This window comes from Calidris pugnax, unplaced genomic scaffold (genome assembly GCF_001431845.1).
Source record: "Calidris pugnax isolate Ruff unplaced genomic scaffold, ASM143184v1 scaffold103, whole genome shotgun sequence".
NCBI classification, from domain to species: domain Eukaryota; kingdom Metazoa; phylum Chordata; class Aves; order Charadriiformes; family Scolopacidae; genus Calidris; species Calidris pugnax.
In genome coordinates this window covers 19,685,230-19,700,220 of record NW_015090990.1, presented here as the reverse complement: position 1 = coordinate 19,700,220, position 14,991 = coordinate 19,685,230, and the positions used below count along the sequence as shown (strand labels likewise).

Sequence of the window (14,991 nt, the reverse complement as noted above, 5' to 3'; positions counted from 1 at the left end):
ATATTCCCAAGTTTATTCTGTGTAGCATCATGGTGTAACTTTGGGAAGGGAATATGGGAATGTGGGAAACTGGCTACGATCTATCTGCATGCATCAAATGGCAGGGCCAAAGATCTGCCTTTACTCCTGTCTCTCTGCCAGCTTCTGATGCGCTTGGCTGTGAGGGTAGTAACCATGTTCTCACTGCTCTCTCCCTTCAGCACAGCTGAACTTCAGGTCCAGGAGTATACCCACAGTCTCCTTTAGGGAGCATATTCCCAAGTTTTTTCTGTGTAGCATCAGGGTGTAACTTTGGGAAGGGAATATGGGAACGTGGGAAACTGGCTATGATCTATCTGCAAAAGATGAAGAGTGGAGTGGAGTGTCACAGAGAAGGAAGGTAACAGGAGGGTTCAGCAGCAACAGCCGGAGCAAATTAATTGCTGCAAAGGATGGTCATGCTCATGGCTGTGCAGTGCCAGCCCCTGTCTTGTGCCAGTCCGGTGCCTGTCTGACTCCTTAGTTTAATTAGAGGAAAAAAAAGTCCTACTTCTAATAAGGCTTAGAATGAATGCTGTGGTGAGAAATCTGCAGCTGGTGTAAATCCACTGATGTACGTATAAATTCCTCAGTTAACGTCTGTTAATTTCTGCTTGTTGCTGTTATTTTTTGCTGGTAAAACAGGGCGCCAACTTGCACACAGATGGCTAGTATATGAGGACCGTGCCACATGTTGGGTATCTGCAGGCTACCCGAAGCTACAAAGCTTGAGGAATGTTTAGTCCCAGCTTACCACCGCCCAACAGAACTCTGAGGGTTGATGGTTGCCTTTTGACTTTGCCCTTTGACAAAAAAAAGGAGTCAAACAAAAGCTATTTTAAAAAGTCAAGAAGAAATAAAAATCCTCTCTTGGAGCTGGAACGTGCATTTGGGTAGAAAACGCACTTCAAAAATCTTCTGACAGCGGGATGTTTTAAAATCCCCCACAAAAACATGCCAGCTATTAGGGACTTTCCTAGCATTTCTAGATACTATTCACACGCAAAATTTTTTAAAACTCTTTCTCTCTTTTTCTTTGTTTCACGAAGAGAAAACCATCTGAATCGAGAGATGAAGTGGAAATTCACTTTTTTTTTTTTTTTTTCCTTTCTTCTCTAACTCACAGAGCTCTAGTAACACGCTGTGCCCAGAATGATTCCATACTTCTGTCTGTCTGGTGCTTGTTCAACTGGATTCCGTTTGAGCAGACACCAAGCAGGTTGACAGAGAACTGCCACCTGCCCTCCTGGAGAAGCAGCCCCTCAGACAAAAGCTGGAATAATGCTTGATCTGCAGTATAAACGCTTGCCATTTCAGGCTAGGAACACTTTCAGCCATGGCAGCAGACAGATGCTGTGAACGCTGGACAGCTGGCACGGAGCTGAGCATCCCCTTCTTCTCCCTCTTGAGCCCTCTCTCTAGAATGGCTGTATTTGTGCAATATATGCTGTATCAATAATCTCTTTCGCAGTCATCTAGCAGATTGCAAATCAACATTAACAAATTGATAAATAATAAATAGTTGCAACATCTAATACTTCAAGGAACAACACTGCATTTTTTTCTCCCCAAGTTCTATACTTCTCAGAGGTAATTACACTTCAGAACATGCCACTCAGCATTCCCTTATTATCCGTTTACTGCCACCTCTTGCTGTTCTGCACTTCCATTTTGTCTTTGGTTGAGGGCAGAATTTGCTCAAGATGACCTTAGCTTCTGAATGACTAATTGAAAACTATTTCCTATCATTGAAAGAGTAGTATAAGTTGGAAAATAAATGAAATTAACCAAAAAAAAAAGGGCTTGAGATGGGGAAATCCTAACTTTGTGTGACATGAACATTGGCAGCCAGGAAAGGAGAAGGGGTGTGGATTCTGTAGTTATACAAAATTATATTATTAAGTTTAGATATTTCTAGAGAAAACTAATAATTGTCTTTTCATAAATACCAACAAAGAGAAACTGAGGATTCACCTTTCATCTGAAGTTTCAAATGGAAACGTTAGTCTTATCTGCTAGTATTACTGTAATACTGTTATTCTTAGAATTTTTATCTCTCCTCTCTTCCATTTTGATGAGGCCTTCCATATCATGTTTTACAACAAACAATAAGTGATCTTACTTTGGCTGGCTTCTTCTCAATAACTGCCAGCATGGTGCTAAATTTAAGCAAAAGGGGGAAATTAAACTTTCATTCTGAACAAGTGAAAATTTTCTCTGAATGCTGATGACATTTCCTTGGGAGAAAACCTTCCTACCACCTCCCAGCGTGCACTCTTTCTACTCCAGAGACATCTGTTGTGATAGTATCTTAGTAGATCATGAAGAAAAACAAAGAGGCGTTTCTGCAAAAACAGTTTATATATTATAGCGTGCAGAGTTTAGACTCTTTAGCCAGATTTTAAAGTAGCTTGAACTATTTGGTGTATGTTAAAATGCCTGAAATGGTGGTTGGGGAAAGGCAAGATTTGATTCTGTAAGCTGTTAGATCATGGAGAAACTTTAAAATACATATGATGACACTTTAAAATACATGTGCTTTAAAAAAGAACACCAAATAAGTGTCAGTTTTAGTACCTGAAATTTACTGATTTTCCTAAGTTGAATGAAGAAATCTAGACCAGAAATTCATTCTTTTGCTCTTCTCCTCTCCCCATTTTTTTAATTTTCCAAAATTTAGCTTATTTTCCTGTGGGCAGCTCCATCACAAAGTGGATCACTCCCAACTACAGAAATATTGGCCAGCTTTCTTTTGAAGGTCAAAAGTCTCTATATGGTGTGCGCATCTATAAATCAGTACTATATATGCACTACTTGAGTGTCCTGACCCTGTTTTCAGTGATTAAAGTAGAGGATTAGGTATTAGTGACTGTTGGTCTTCACTTGTAATATAGAAGTATGTGCTGTGCAACCTTTAGAAAGTCAGTCAGGGGATTACCTGGTTATCTCCTGCTTTTCAAGGTGACCTAAAAAGGACTTGAATAGGTTTTGGTGCTTTCTATTTCTGAAAAAAGTGCTTCAGAATCGGGTTGTTTTTTTCTTTCTTTTTAAAATTTCTTTCTAACGATCAAAAATATCAGCTGTATTTTCTTTTTTTTTTTTTTTCCTGCTAGAAAAATCATGTTTGAGCCTTTTAATTTTATATGATAAGAACTTTACATGGAGGCGTGGAACCGTTACCTAGTGTGACTGTTGTTTTATTTGTTGGAGTTGAATGAATATTTAAAGAAGATGATGGAAGGGAGGTGGGACACAGAGAGATAGGAAGATAGTTGCTCGCTTGTGATATGCTTATTTCACTAAGTCTGATACTCAGCATCTTTCTAGATAAGCAGATACCTCATCTTTCATGTAATTTAAAAACAGGGAGGAAACCCCCCCTTTTGTCTATCATTTTGTTTTTGAAAGAAAAAAGCCTTTGGTGTAGTTGTGTGTCTCAAAGAAATGTGTGGGTGGGAAGGTATAACCATACAGACTTATTTCCCGTTTTCACCTGCAAATATGACAAACAACAATTTGCCTTGATTTGTTTTCAACCTTTGTTTAGGCATCCAGGAAGACGAAGCCAGTACTAGAATACAAAGAAAGAGCAGATCCCTGTCTTACCCTGATATAGGTAAAGTGCTTGGGAGGTTTTTGAAAGGCTGTGTTTAAACAGGCAGTATTCTTGCTAAAAAGTCTTTTTTTTCTACTAGAAAGATGGGTCTGTTTTATCTTGGGCTTTAAGAGGAAGTACCTGTGACACTCTCTATTTAGGCTGCTCTTGTTAGACTTTTATTTTTAGATTTCCCCTCCCCCTCTCAAAATACATGAGAGAACTTAAAGCCAACCTCATTGTTTTAGACAACTCCTATGATTGTGTGGGAAGTCCTAATGCACAGGTCTGTAGGGTTGTAGTTCTGCTTTTCTCATATCATATGATGCATAACTTCCAAAAGATCATACGTTTTTTAGGGCACGTTCAACCAAATTGCAATTGGCAAAGCTGTAATAGCGCAGTGAAGACAGAGATCTTTTTTTCCATCCCCCAGTTCGCCCCCAAATTCCACTGCTGAATGGACACTAAACCCAGTCAAGGAACCGTCTACAGAAACAGCAGATTTCTAAGCAGGTAGGGTGAGATACAGCTACAGAAAATGTATGTCTGTAGATCTCATCGGGAGACAGTAGAGCTGGCCTGCCAGGGGGAATCAATAATGTCACAATTTTTCTTATTTAAATGAGATTTATTTCAGAATAAATAAAAGTCCAGTGCTCCCTAACAAAAAAGGGTAAAACAGCAGGGGAGAGAGAGGACTGATTTTATTATTTTTTATTCCCCCTCCCCTCTCCATCTTCTGGACACAAAAAACTGAGTACTATTGACTAATCTCTCGGGCAGACGTTTGACTGCAATGGGGCCCATAATGCTGCAGGATGAACAAAGCCCACAAGAGGCTTTTTAGTTTGTTTGCTGGTGTTCTTACTTCTGTTTGTAAGTTAACCCTTATTCATTCTACAAAACCAAACTGAACCATTTATAAACTGTTAAGAGTTGTGTTCTCTAAGTCATAACTAAGAACTAAAAAAAAATATTTTATTTCTAATAAGTAACCTTTTTTTTTTGGTCTTGTATCAATAACTTTTAAAAATCTTTATTAGCTGATGTGCAGTTGCCAGCCTGTGATGGCTCACAGCAGACGGCTAGCTGCTTTAGCATACAGAATTCTGTGCAGGGTTTCCCATTTGTACGCCAAAAATTGTTGTAAACAGCTTTAATGGTTGAACTGGAAAGCTCACTGGGGGCAAGATGCTAATACGAAAAATCAATCTGGATTGTATGAGTCAGCAGGACACAATGCTTTGAAACATATTTCCTACTATAATTTGTTGCTTTGTTGATCTGGCAGGTTACATGAGTGCTAAATACACGTAAACAACATTTTGAAATAGATCTTCTGTGGTGTATTAGAAACTTTCTCTGTTTTGTTCCATTCTCACCCCCTTGTAAGCTTTAACAGGAAACTGCAACTTAAACATCAATGGCTATGTTTCCATTCTTCGCAACTGTTTCTCAGCACAGTGCTTGTTAGAATTGTTTGTTAAGTACCAACTGGAATGTCCTATTTCAGACCTAGGGCTGTTTTGTCCATTTTCTTTGATGTACTGAAATAAATAATCCTAGGATCCCTCATGCATTTACTTTTCTGGTACAGTGACTTGCGTAAACAGTCACCTGAGCTACAAAACCTTTGTACGTTCATTTTAGTTCTAGCTGGAGGAGCACAAAGATGTTCAGTTCTCATTGTAGGTAGAAACAGGCTGGACAGAATAACCAAGAACTTGAAACAGAATAAGGAACATACTACTGCGTTACCGTTTTAAGTAGCATTGTGTAAAATAAGATGCTATTTGTTCGCACTGCTTAGAAATAGGGTGAATTTTATATGGAAAGAAGTGCCATAATGTTAATATATTTTGATTAGGATGACAGAAGATATTTTCAGATGCTATCCCAGATCTTTTCATTAAAAAGTAGGGCTGTGTAGAAGAAAGAAATATGAGGGTATTATTTCCCAACTCCATAGTATAACTATAGTGATTCCAAAAGCTCATTTTGATATAACTGGGTGGTGTGAATCAGTAAATCTGATGATTCTGCCTGACTTTCCCCTTTGTAAGCACACCCCAAGGTGTTAATGGTGTGTACACAGACCCACTCGTACGGGCACAATCCCCGTTGCCTACTCTCCCCTCATCTTAGGCTCCAGTAGGGCTGGGGAGTGGGTAAAGTTCACCAATACCTGAGAATCTGCTGTGAGTATTAAATGAATATCATGAATTCACATCATTTACAGCAAATTGTTCCCCAGAGGACACAGTATACTCATTAACTCAGGCTTCAATGGTAAATGAGCAGTGCAGCCCTTCTTCTTATGCCTGAAATATGTTATTTCGCTTTTATAAAGCAAGATTTATGTAATCAGATTTCCCCCTGAATACTGTAAACAGCAATGCGACGCAGATGCATGTTGCCATTAATGAGAAGGGATTGCTTTCAAAAGTTATCTTGAGACTACAGCATAAATGAGAGCTTCCATTACGAGTAGGACGATTCTGGGAATTTCTGGGGTTTTTTTCCTGATGTAGCTGTCGTGCAGCCATCGCAGTGTGCAGCATGGCCAGCGGCTCTGCAGTGCCTGGGACCTCATCTGAGCCCACGCACGGGCCAGGCTGCATCCCACAGAGCTACACCTCATCCAGGAGGTACCCACGGAGTGCTCCAAATTTGCAGCTTGGAGTTGGGGGGGGGAAGAACAGTGCTGGATTATCCAGAGGCAATCGCCCACCAGCACCATTCGTAAATGGAATGGTGGGATGCTGGGGTGTGGTGGCCATCTCAGGCTACTCCAAGCCTCCCCTGGTGCACCACAGCTGGCTGCTCTCCAGGCTGGACATGGACAGTGCCTGTTTCACAGGACTGTCTCTGTATGTCACCAGTTGTCTTTGCGTACTAAATCTACACAGATATAGTACAGGAGCTTACATCAGGGACAGGTATGCTGTCATTTAAAAACATTCTTTCTGAAAACTAAGATGTAATTGTTCATGGGCTAAGGCTGTGTAAACTGTTGGCATCTGCAATTTGGTTCCTAGAAGTGCTAGGCAGCTCTTCTGAGCTTAACATCTGCCCTTTACATTTTGTCGTCATGGCAATGGCACAAACCGTATCCTTCTGACTAATCTGCTTTGCTTTTCTCCATCCAGGTTTTAAGCAGGAGAAAGAACTATAGACATAGTTTCCCCCCCTCTCTTTCCTCCGCTGCCTCTAAACATTTCCTCTCCTCATCCCTTTCCAGAACTGCTGGAGGAAGCAGGAGTTCTGTAGGAAGATGGACAGAGAATTTAACCTTAGCAAGTGACTGTGCTGCACTGTCTCCCGCTGAAGAGCACGGCAACAAAAGGCTGCTCTGCTGTAAAAATGAATCCAATTTACTGACTAGAGGAGTAATAATAATGTAAGTAGTAAATATGAAGGATTTGAACCTAAATTGCTGACCCTGATTTTAATATAATATGTGCATTTATACCAGATTAATGTCAAGAAGTGATGTTTCAATGAAAGCAAGAAATAGACAGAGAGGCAAATTACTGAGAGCTAGCAGTAACCTCAGCTGCTTAGCTAAGTTTCTCAGCACTTTTTCAAGTGGTTATAACTCCGTCAAATCGCATGTTTCCTGGTCAGTGTTTCTTCTTGCCTCAAGATAATTTTGGAAATGTCAGCAGTCTGAGCAGAAATGCCACGTTCCGTTGTTACTTCTCTAACGGTGAGAGACCGGGGACGGTCCCTGTGGCCTAGAAGCAAGGGTGCCCAGGCAGACCCCTCCCTGCTAAAACTTCTGCTCTTTGCCCTTCACAATGCCTGAGATTGCCCAAAACTTTGTATTGCACGTGTGAGAGAGGCAAGTTCTCACTTCTTTCACTACTTCCATCATGGTTTTCATGATGCAACTAAGATATTTATGTAAAATGTTTCAGGTGAAACTCAGAATAGAACATTTTCTCCATTTTATAACAAAAATGAGTCCCAGGGAGATCTTTCAGCTAGGGTGTGCTTGGCTGTGATGCTGGTAGGCATAATTGTCTCTAGATTCAGCACAGGAATCTTGATCATAACGAGTTCCTTGCTGTCTAGAAAGCAGCTGCACAAGCCATTTGTAAAGTGTGCATTGCTTCCTCTTCTAAGACTGCTATTCATTAACAATGTAGTTGCATTTATAATTAAACATTAGTCCCTCATTTTGCCTTTTGTCAAGAACTAGAGATTGCTTTCAAATGGCTTTTGCGTGTTCTCTGATTTTAATTATTTTATTATTGCTATTGTCATAGTATGTAGGAACCTGTACCGTAGCTCAACATATTACTCTGCATACTTAGTTATAAATGCTGGTTTCCAGCATTATCTAGTTGGACAAGTATTACTAAATGTTTTAACACGATTTGACTCAAAATCATCAACAAACTTTGCCCTCAGAGTCATGTCTTGAGGTTGAACAGCCCTGTGTGTGCGCGCGCTGTACATGTGTCGAGTATGTCTGTGTGTGTAGTGTGGAGGGGAAGGAAGAGGAGTGACCTGTGAAATTTCAAAGTGCTTGTGCTAGAGAGCAAAGCAGAGATAAAGGTGGGCTTGTGGTAACTAAACCTTCAGAGAAAATCAAACCAACGCTGTTCACAGAGTCACTAGAAATGAAAAAGTGTTTACAAATGCAGCTTCCTCTCCTATTTAGGGACCCAGTCCTTCCTCCATCACAGTCAGTGAAAACACTTGCTAGTTTTATAGCGTACCCTTTCAGTCTCCCTTTCTCTGGGCGCTATGTTGGGACAAAAGGGACCGTGGCGCTGTGCTGTGTACATCAGTCACGTGCTGCTGGTGTTGTCTCATGAAACTGTCACTAATTAGCTCAAATTGCAGGAGCTACAAATCTGCAAGCGCATCCAGCTGTGGGTGGGGAGCCAAATACCCAGTTCCAAACTTCTCATATAAAACACAAACAGTGATGCATTTAAAAAATTAGACCTGTAATTACATAATTTGCATACTCAAATTTAGGGACATTACAGCAGATACTGTCCATACTATGCATCATGTACAGTTCATAGTCCATTAATAATACTTGACAATTAATAGCAAGGACAGGATGTCAGCGGATTACAACTACTATAGCATTTTTTTCCTGATGTACTTACCTAACCAATATAGAAATAAATCTAACAGCTGACACTCAGGACACTGCCTGTGCAGCTCTATAGAACATGCAGCCCATACTTTGGCTGAAAATGCATTTATCATTTATATTCTAAAAATTTGAAATTGTAACATAGTATTTTAGACAAAACCCCAAATACCTGTGCCACAGATTTCTTAAGACATAATTTATATTATTTGCCTTATCCAAAATAATAATAATACCTTTGCAAGAGTCTGTTTCTACTCCAACCTATAGGAATTACTTTGGAAATCAGAATAGGCTGCGGGTGATAATGTTAAAGGTCATAAGAAATCAGGCAAAGTTGTAATCATGAAAGTCCTGTCCAGTATCAGGTAGTTTGCATGTGTATTTTGAAACTGAATGAGTAGCTTTAGCTAAACACAGGTTATCTGCTGTCTTGATATAATGGAGAAAGGCCAGAATTATTAGTGATGGAGAGATCTACACTTTTTTGTTATACTTTTTTGCACAGCTGGAAACATTTCACTGCCAGGCTCAAGACTGAGATCCTTTTTAATAAGCAGCATAACTCCAGCATCACCCATGTCCTCTCAAGAAGTTCAGAGTGCTTTAGGCTGCAAGCCTACAGACCTTTGCAGCCCACGGGAGCAGAGAGAGGTTGCTGCTTGAGAACACTTGCTAAGTCAGGGCCTTACAGCACTGCAGGGTGATGGAGAAAACGAGATGGGTGCATGTCACAACTCATGTGGTGTTTCTTTTCAGAGGCAGCAACCCAGTGAAACGATGGGTTAGGCTACTCCATGGGGACCTTTACTGTTTCTTTATCTAGAGAAGGAAAAGGCCATTTCTGGTGCTGGCTCTGCTGCTGCTGTAACTAGTATATGGTGACTGTAACCTGGCTGTACAGTTGTGATGGGGACACCTGAGCATTCTGGCTTGTTCTGGAATTGTGACTCAGATCCTTGCCACCTGAGAAACCACTTAATCAAAAATCACTTAAGAACCCCTCTTTGGCTTTTCTGGAATAAGCCTCCTATGCTTTGTGCTCTGTGGGAAACACACCATAATGTAATTTCCAAACTTGCCAGAACTTAAACTGAATGGCTTTCATGCTGGCCATTTTCACACTGGCTGTTACATAAACTCGTGTGTGTGTGTGTGTGCCCAAGGCCTGATGGTTTGTCTCAGTATGCCCAACGTCACAGAGCATGCACAGCTGCCAAACTTCAAGATTTGGTAAAAACTGTAGCATAAAAGAAGCGGTGTGAAGAGAAGAAGGAACAGTGAGAGACTTTAGTTCTATAGAGCCTGTATGTAAGTATATGTGCCAGTCTTTCTGCACGTGCACATTGTGATGGTATAACTGTAAATGCAAAATCTTTTAGGCCAGGAACACACCAATGCAACTGCTTGTTTCAGTGCCTTGAAATGCTCTTGCCAGACGTATGCTACTGTGTGAGAATACCTTTATGAAAGTGATAGAGCCGTTTTTCAGCCCTTCTGTGGTAAAGTGTGCCAACACCACGACACAAATAATACTATTAACCTTTCTGCAGTTAACTCCAAAAGCACTTAACTAAATTTGGTGTTTAAGTAGTACTGAAATTATTGGATAGTGCTGCTACACAAACCAGAAAAGAAACAAAAAGCAAATTTAGCTTTAAATTACATGAGACTCCTTGCATAACACCGGAAGAAAAAGTGGTAGCGATGGAAATACTGTCACATTTTAAGAGGCCATCATTAGGTATAAAGAATAGAAAAATGCATATCCATAAAGAGAACAAAATAATTGGCAAGGTTATGCTAAGATTTTCCAGACAAGTATATTTATATATCAAATAAAGAAAATGTTTCGCAAGCAATATAACTGTGACTTAAGTACTTATGGAAAACACCATCAAAGAAGAGAAAAAACCCCAAACTTTCATTAAACTCAGATGCATATCTGTCTTATGTAGAAGATAGAAGTCAGGAAGTAGGTGACTAATGAAGTGGAACTCTGAGAATCCTTGCCTTAGATAAACAATTATTAGAGAAATACTCAGCCAATCAAAATAAATATAATTTTGCAGAAACCTAACAGAAAAATCCTTTAAACCACTCATAGCAAACCATCCCAGCTAAGGATAAAATAGCAAATATGCTAATGATTTACAGGGATTCCTCTTCAGGGTGCTGCTTTAAGGCCCAAATATGCATTTTTATTCCATGTGTCTGAAAGGTGGCAATTACATTTGTAATAAACATGAACGTCCATAAGTATTATACAGTTTTATTTTTAAGAGCTCAGTGAAACAGATACAAGAGCTGTGACTTCTTGGCTCTGTGTGTATCTGGGCAGTGCACATTAAAATGTGAATTGTTGTTCCACAAAGTAACAGACAGTGGAATTATTATTTGGAATTATCTTGTTGAAGGCTTAGTCTCCCCACAGCTGCTTGGAGTCTATAGCAACCAGGACAGCTCTGAGCTGTGCACAGGAACCAACAGTGTTCAACAGAGGCTGGGCACTACCTTTAGAAACCAGTAAGAGTATGTATTTTATCATCTGAAGTAACAACCCACCTGCAGCAGCTTCCTGATTCTCTTCAGGTTGTGTATCAAAAGAAGATTCTTCTCCTGTGAAACCCGGTCCAGCTGTTCATCCACTTGTATTAGCAAATTCTGTAAGAGGATTGTTGCCATCGCTTCGTTGTTGGATGCAGCCTCCCTAAAGAATCAATGAACGAGAACCACGCGTGTTTAAAGCGTCATAAGAAGTGTCAGTCTATCTGTACAGAAAATTGAAATTCATTCAGAAATCTAGGCAGCAAAAAAAGGCTTTAAATAGATGTTGAGTTGCATAGCTAGAGGTTTATGAATAATTGATTTTATAATCCTTTTATTTATATTCATGTAGATATGCAGCTAGAAAGACAGGGTGAGGATGTTCTAGGCACAGGCTATGGAGTCAGCCAGGGGAAAGACAACCAGCGTTTTCTAGTCTCTGGTCCAGTGAATATTTAAATATTTTTAGCCCACTTCCCAGAGGGAATGAGGCTTGTGCCTACTGTCCCTCTCACTCTGTCAGTCACACAGATACAATTACTGAATTTGCTGCCCAGTTTCAGACAAAGTTGACAGTGGGCTGGAAGTCCAAAAGATAGTATGTTCTTACAAATTTCACAGAAAACTGGCAGGTTGGTAGAGGAGAGGAATCCAAATTAGTGCCTCCACTGAGGAAAATGGCAGTAATAACTTGCTCCAGGAGGCAACAGCCAGATGGCCAGTCAGCAGATATATATCTTCACACCAGGCACCAGATGAGCCTTCGCCCGGCCAAACTATTTGGGGATACAGGAAGGCTCTGAAGCTACTGGTGAAGGGTATGTAGGGGACGAAGGACACAAACACACACACGAACCAGATTTACTGGTTCTGCTGTTTATGGAACAGCTTGGTACATGAAGGGCAATAACATTAGGAAGCAAAATAGAGGACAATAGACTTTGGGCTGCATGACACCCTTGTCCTTGGAATATTCTCTCTCTGTGCCCTCCAAACGGCAGATGCCTGTTTGCGATATGTCTGCTAAATCTGGCAAAAAGATGATTTTAATGTTTGCCATGTTCCTGCAGCCCCATAAACACTGAGCTATAAACTGTAAGGAAAGATTTTATTCCTTAGCAGATTTTTTTTTTCCAATAGTCTTCTGGATTTAGCTTGAAAAATTGAGATATCTCTTCCTGGTAAGACTAATATAATTGGTTTATTTATTTATTTATTTATTTATTTCTGAATTTTCTTAACATAAGTATCCAGTGAATTAAATTCAAATTCAGGCATAAAATTGTCTTCTAGAGAACAGTTCCTCCAAAATAGCTGGCTTGTTTGCCAAAATTATATGTCCAGCTATAACTGCAGTTTTGGACAAGTGAATACTTTTATGCTGCAGGAGGTAAATGTATATAAATAGCATTTTGATTGAAAACTCTTATTTTTTTTTTAAACTTTGACAGCTCAACAGGCTATATCCACAACTAGTGGAATACTGTTCTTGGAGTGCAGGTGCCTGCACAGTTTACAAATGAGCACCCTAAAACCTGCCAGGTAATGAAAAAATTGTTCATGACTGAAATCATACGAGAGGGAATAAATTTAATCCTACCAATCTTGGCTTTCTATCCATTGTGCTAGTAGGTGGCGGATTTCCATGGGGAAGTTATCGTCATAGAACTGGTCTACCTGCTCCAAAAACTTTATTTCCAGTTGTTGAACTTGACTCCATTGGGACATACTGCAAGAGAAAAAAATCAGACATATTTGCTGTGAAAGGTGGATATGAATTAACAACCCAGAATGCATAAGCCACTTATTTTCATTGTAGTGCCTTTTTATTATATTCTTAAATATTCCTGTTTATTCTCTGTCTTTCAAAACAGATGGTATTTGGCTAAAGTCAGTTAAAGGGAACAGGGAGAAAAGTGAACAAGACTATTAAAAGAAGTCCTAGCTCTTACACTTGAATGGGCACCTCTGCTGATTTCCTTCCTTAATGCAAATGTTTTGGGTACTCTATAATGCTTATAAAGCATTATAGGAGGGAGATTTACGCAGCTTCTCTTTCAAGAGAAGTAGCTTAGGACTGTACTTTTCAAATCCAGGTAAAACTATTCTTGTGAAAGAGTAGTAGAAAGAAATGAGTTTGCTGCTTTTGGTGAATTCATGCCACTCTGTTTTTACCTAAAGCCACTGCTGGTTGTATATCATTTTGCTGTTCCTAGAGCCTCATGTCTTCTGTTTGGAGAGTACCGCTTGTTTCACAACCTAAATTATTTATATATTAACCTATTATTTTTTTTTTTTCTATCTTTCCATTTTTAATTGCCATAGAATTCTGAGATTTGATGTTACAAAAAGAAAAACCTTGGGAAGCATAAAGTCATATGCAAACTAAGAGACAAGCAAGAGTAGGATCACTCGATGACAGGCTCCGAAATTCTTACTGAAATAACTTTCCCAATTAAGTTTTGGCTGTTTACTGAGATACTGGAGTTAGAAGCTTGGTTGTTCCAAATTTAAGGTGTGCTGAATTGTCTCTGAATACCTTCTCCTCGCCATGGACTAATGAGATTGTTGTGAGTGAGCAGGCTCTCCGCATCAACACCTCAGCCTCAGTGACTCTCTCCACTTAGGAGACCATTACCTTTCTGATACCTCCACTCTAGGGTTGCTCCACCTCATCATTAATCCTGCTGGTGAAAACACCATCTTCATTGTGATTCTTTTTTTTTTAGCCCAGGAAAGACTAAAGATAAGACATTGCCTCAGGGCAGGCTGCGCCAGGCTGTAATTCTAGATGTGGCACAAAGATAAAAAGTCAGTGGTAAGGTTGAGAACAGGCCATGGTGGGTGAGCGGAGAAGAAGGATGCCCGAGGGCCTGTTCCTGGCATCTTGGTCCTTGAGTGGCCCCTGCCCACACCTTGATCCCATACTAGAGGTTGTCTTCCCTTTCATTGTTAATGTTTGTTTGTGTTAACAAGCTACACAAAACCCAGCCATGGACTAAAGATTGCACTGCAGTAGGTCAACATATTACATCTATTTCACCATCTTTGATAAAAAATTTTCCTGAAAAAAAAGATGAGATTTCATCAAAATTGACGTTTTTATAGAAGATTAACCATTTTATAAACAGCTTTTCTATTTCCAATTGTGAATCATAGTTTCAGAATGTCAACAGTTTGATGTAGAGAACACATCATGTTTTTAAAGCTGTGGTCTTTCATTTTGTGTTTTCTTAAGTCAGAGGGGAAAAAAAAAAGAAAGATGTGAAGCATCTCAAGGTGTAACGGAGTTCTGAGTACTTACTCACGCAGAAGTAAAAGTGACAGGTTTTAGTTTCTCCTTAAGAATGGCTGGATGGGATGATTCTGCGTGTGTGGTACGAAGGACACTGTATAACGTCAGTGGAAATGTGCCCAGTGACATTTCCCTCCTTTTCATTACTTCCATTCAGAGAGGAAAAAAATACAGCCTGAACATTTAATTTGTTTCTTCAAATTGCCGAGGAGGAGTAATGCATAGGAGTGTTTCCCTGTCTTTGTTGCTATACTGATAGTTACAAACAATCACAGATCTTATTTCCTGAGATACATACAAGGAACCAAATCATGATGCGTTAATAGATCGCACTCAGAAAAAAACCCAATAATTTAAGATTTTTAAGCCTGTTCGCTTTCAGAGGGACATCTTATTGCAATCGCTAGTGAATTCTGG

At 39.8% G+C, this 14,991-nt stretch overlaps 1 protein-coding gene across 3 annotated transcripts in view; it reads right to left on the bottom strand.

Annotated features, from left to right (window-relative positions):
* The window catches only part of STAT4 (signal transducer and activator of transcription 4), a 43,107-nt gene that overhangs the window by 27,593 nt on the left and 523 nt on the right, over window positions 1-14,991 (bottom strand). For 2 of the 3 annotated variants that reach the window (XM_014954758.1, XM_014954759.1), the window contains 2 exons: window positions 12,880-13,008; window positions 11,298-11,442 (listed from right to left, as the gene is read on the bottom strand). In XM_014954758.1, the coding sequence (XP_014810244.1) occupies window positions 11,298-11,442; window positions 12,880-13,007 (273 nt within the window). In that variant the 5' untranslated portion in view covers window position 13,008. Of the gene's footprint in view, window positions 1-11,297; window positions 11,443-12,879; window positions 13,009-14,991 lie in introns of those variants that run through there. The other variant, XM_014954760.1, reaches the window with a different exon arrangement.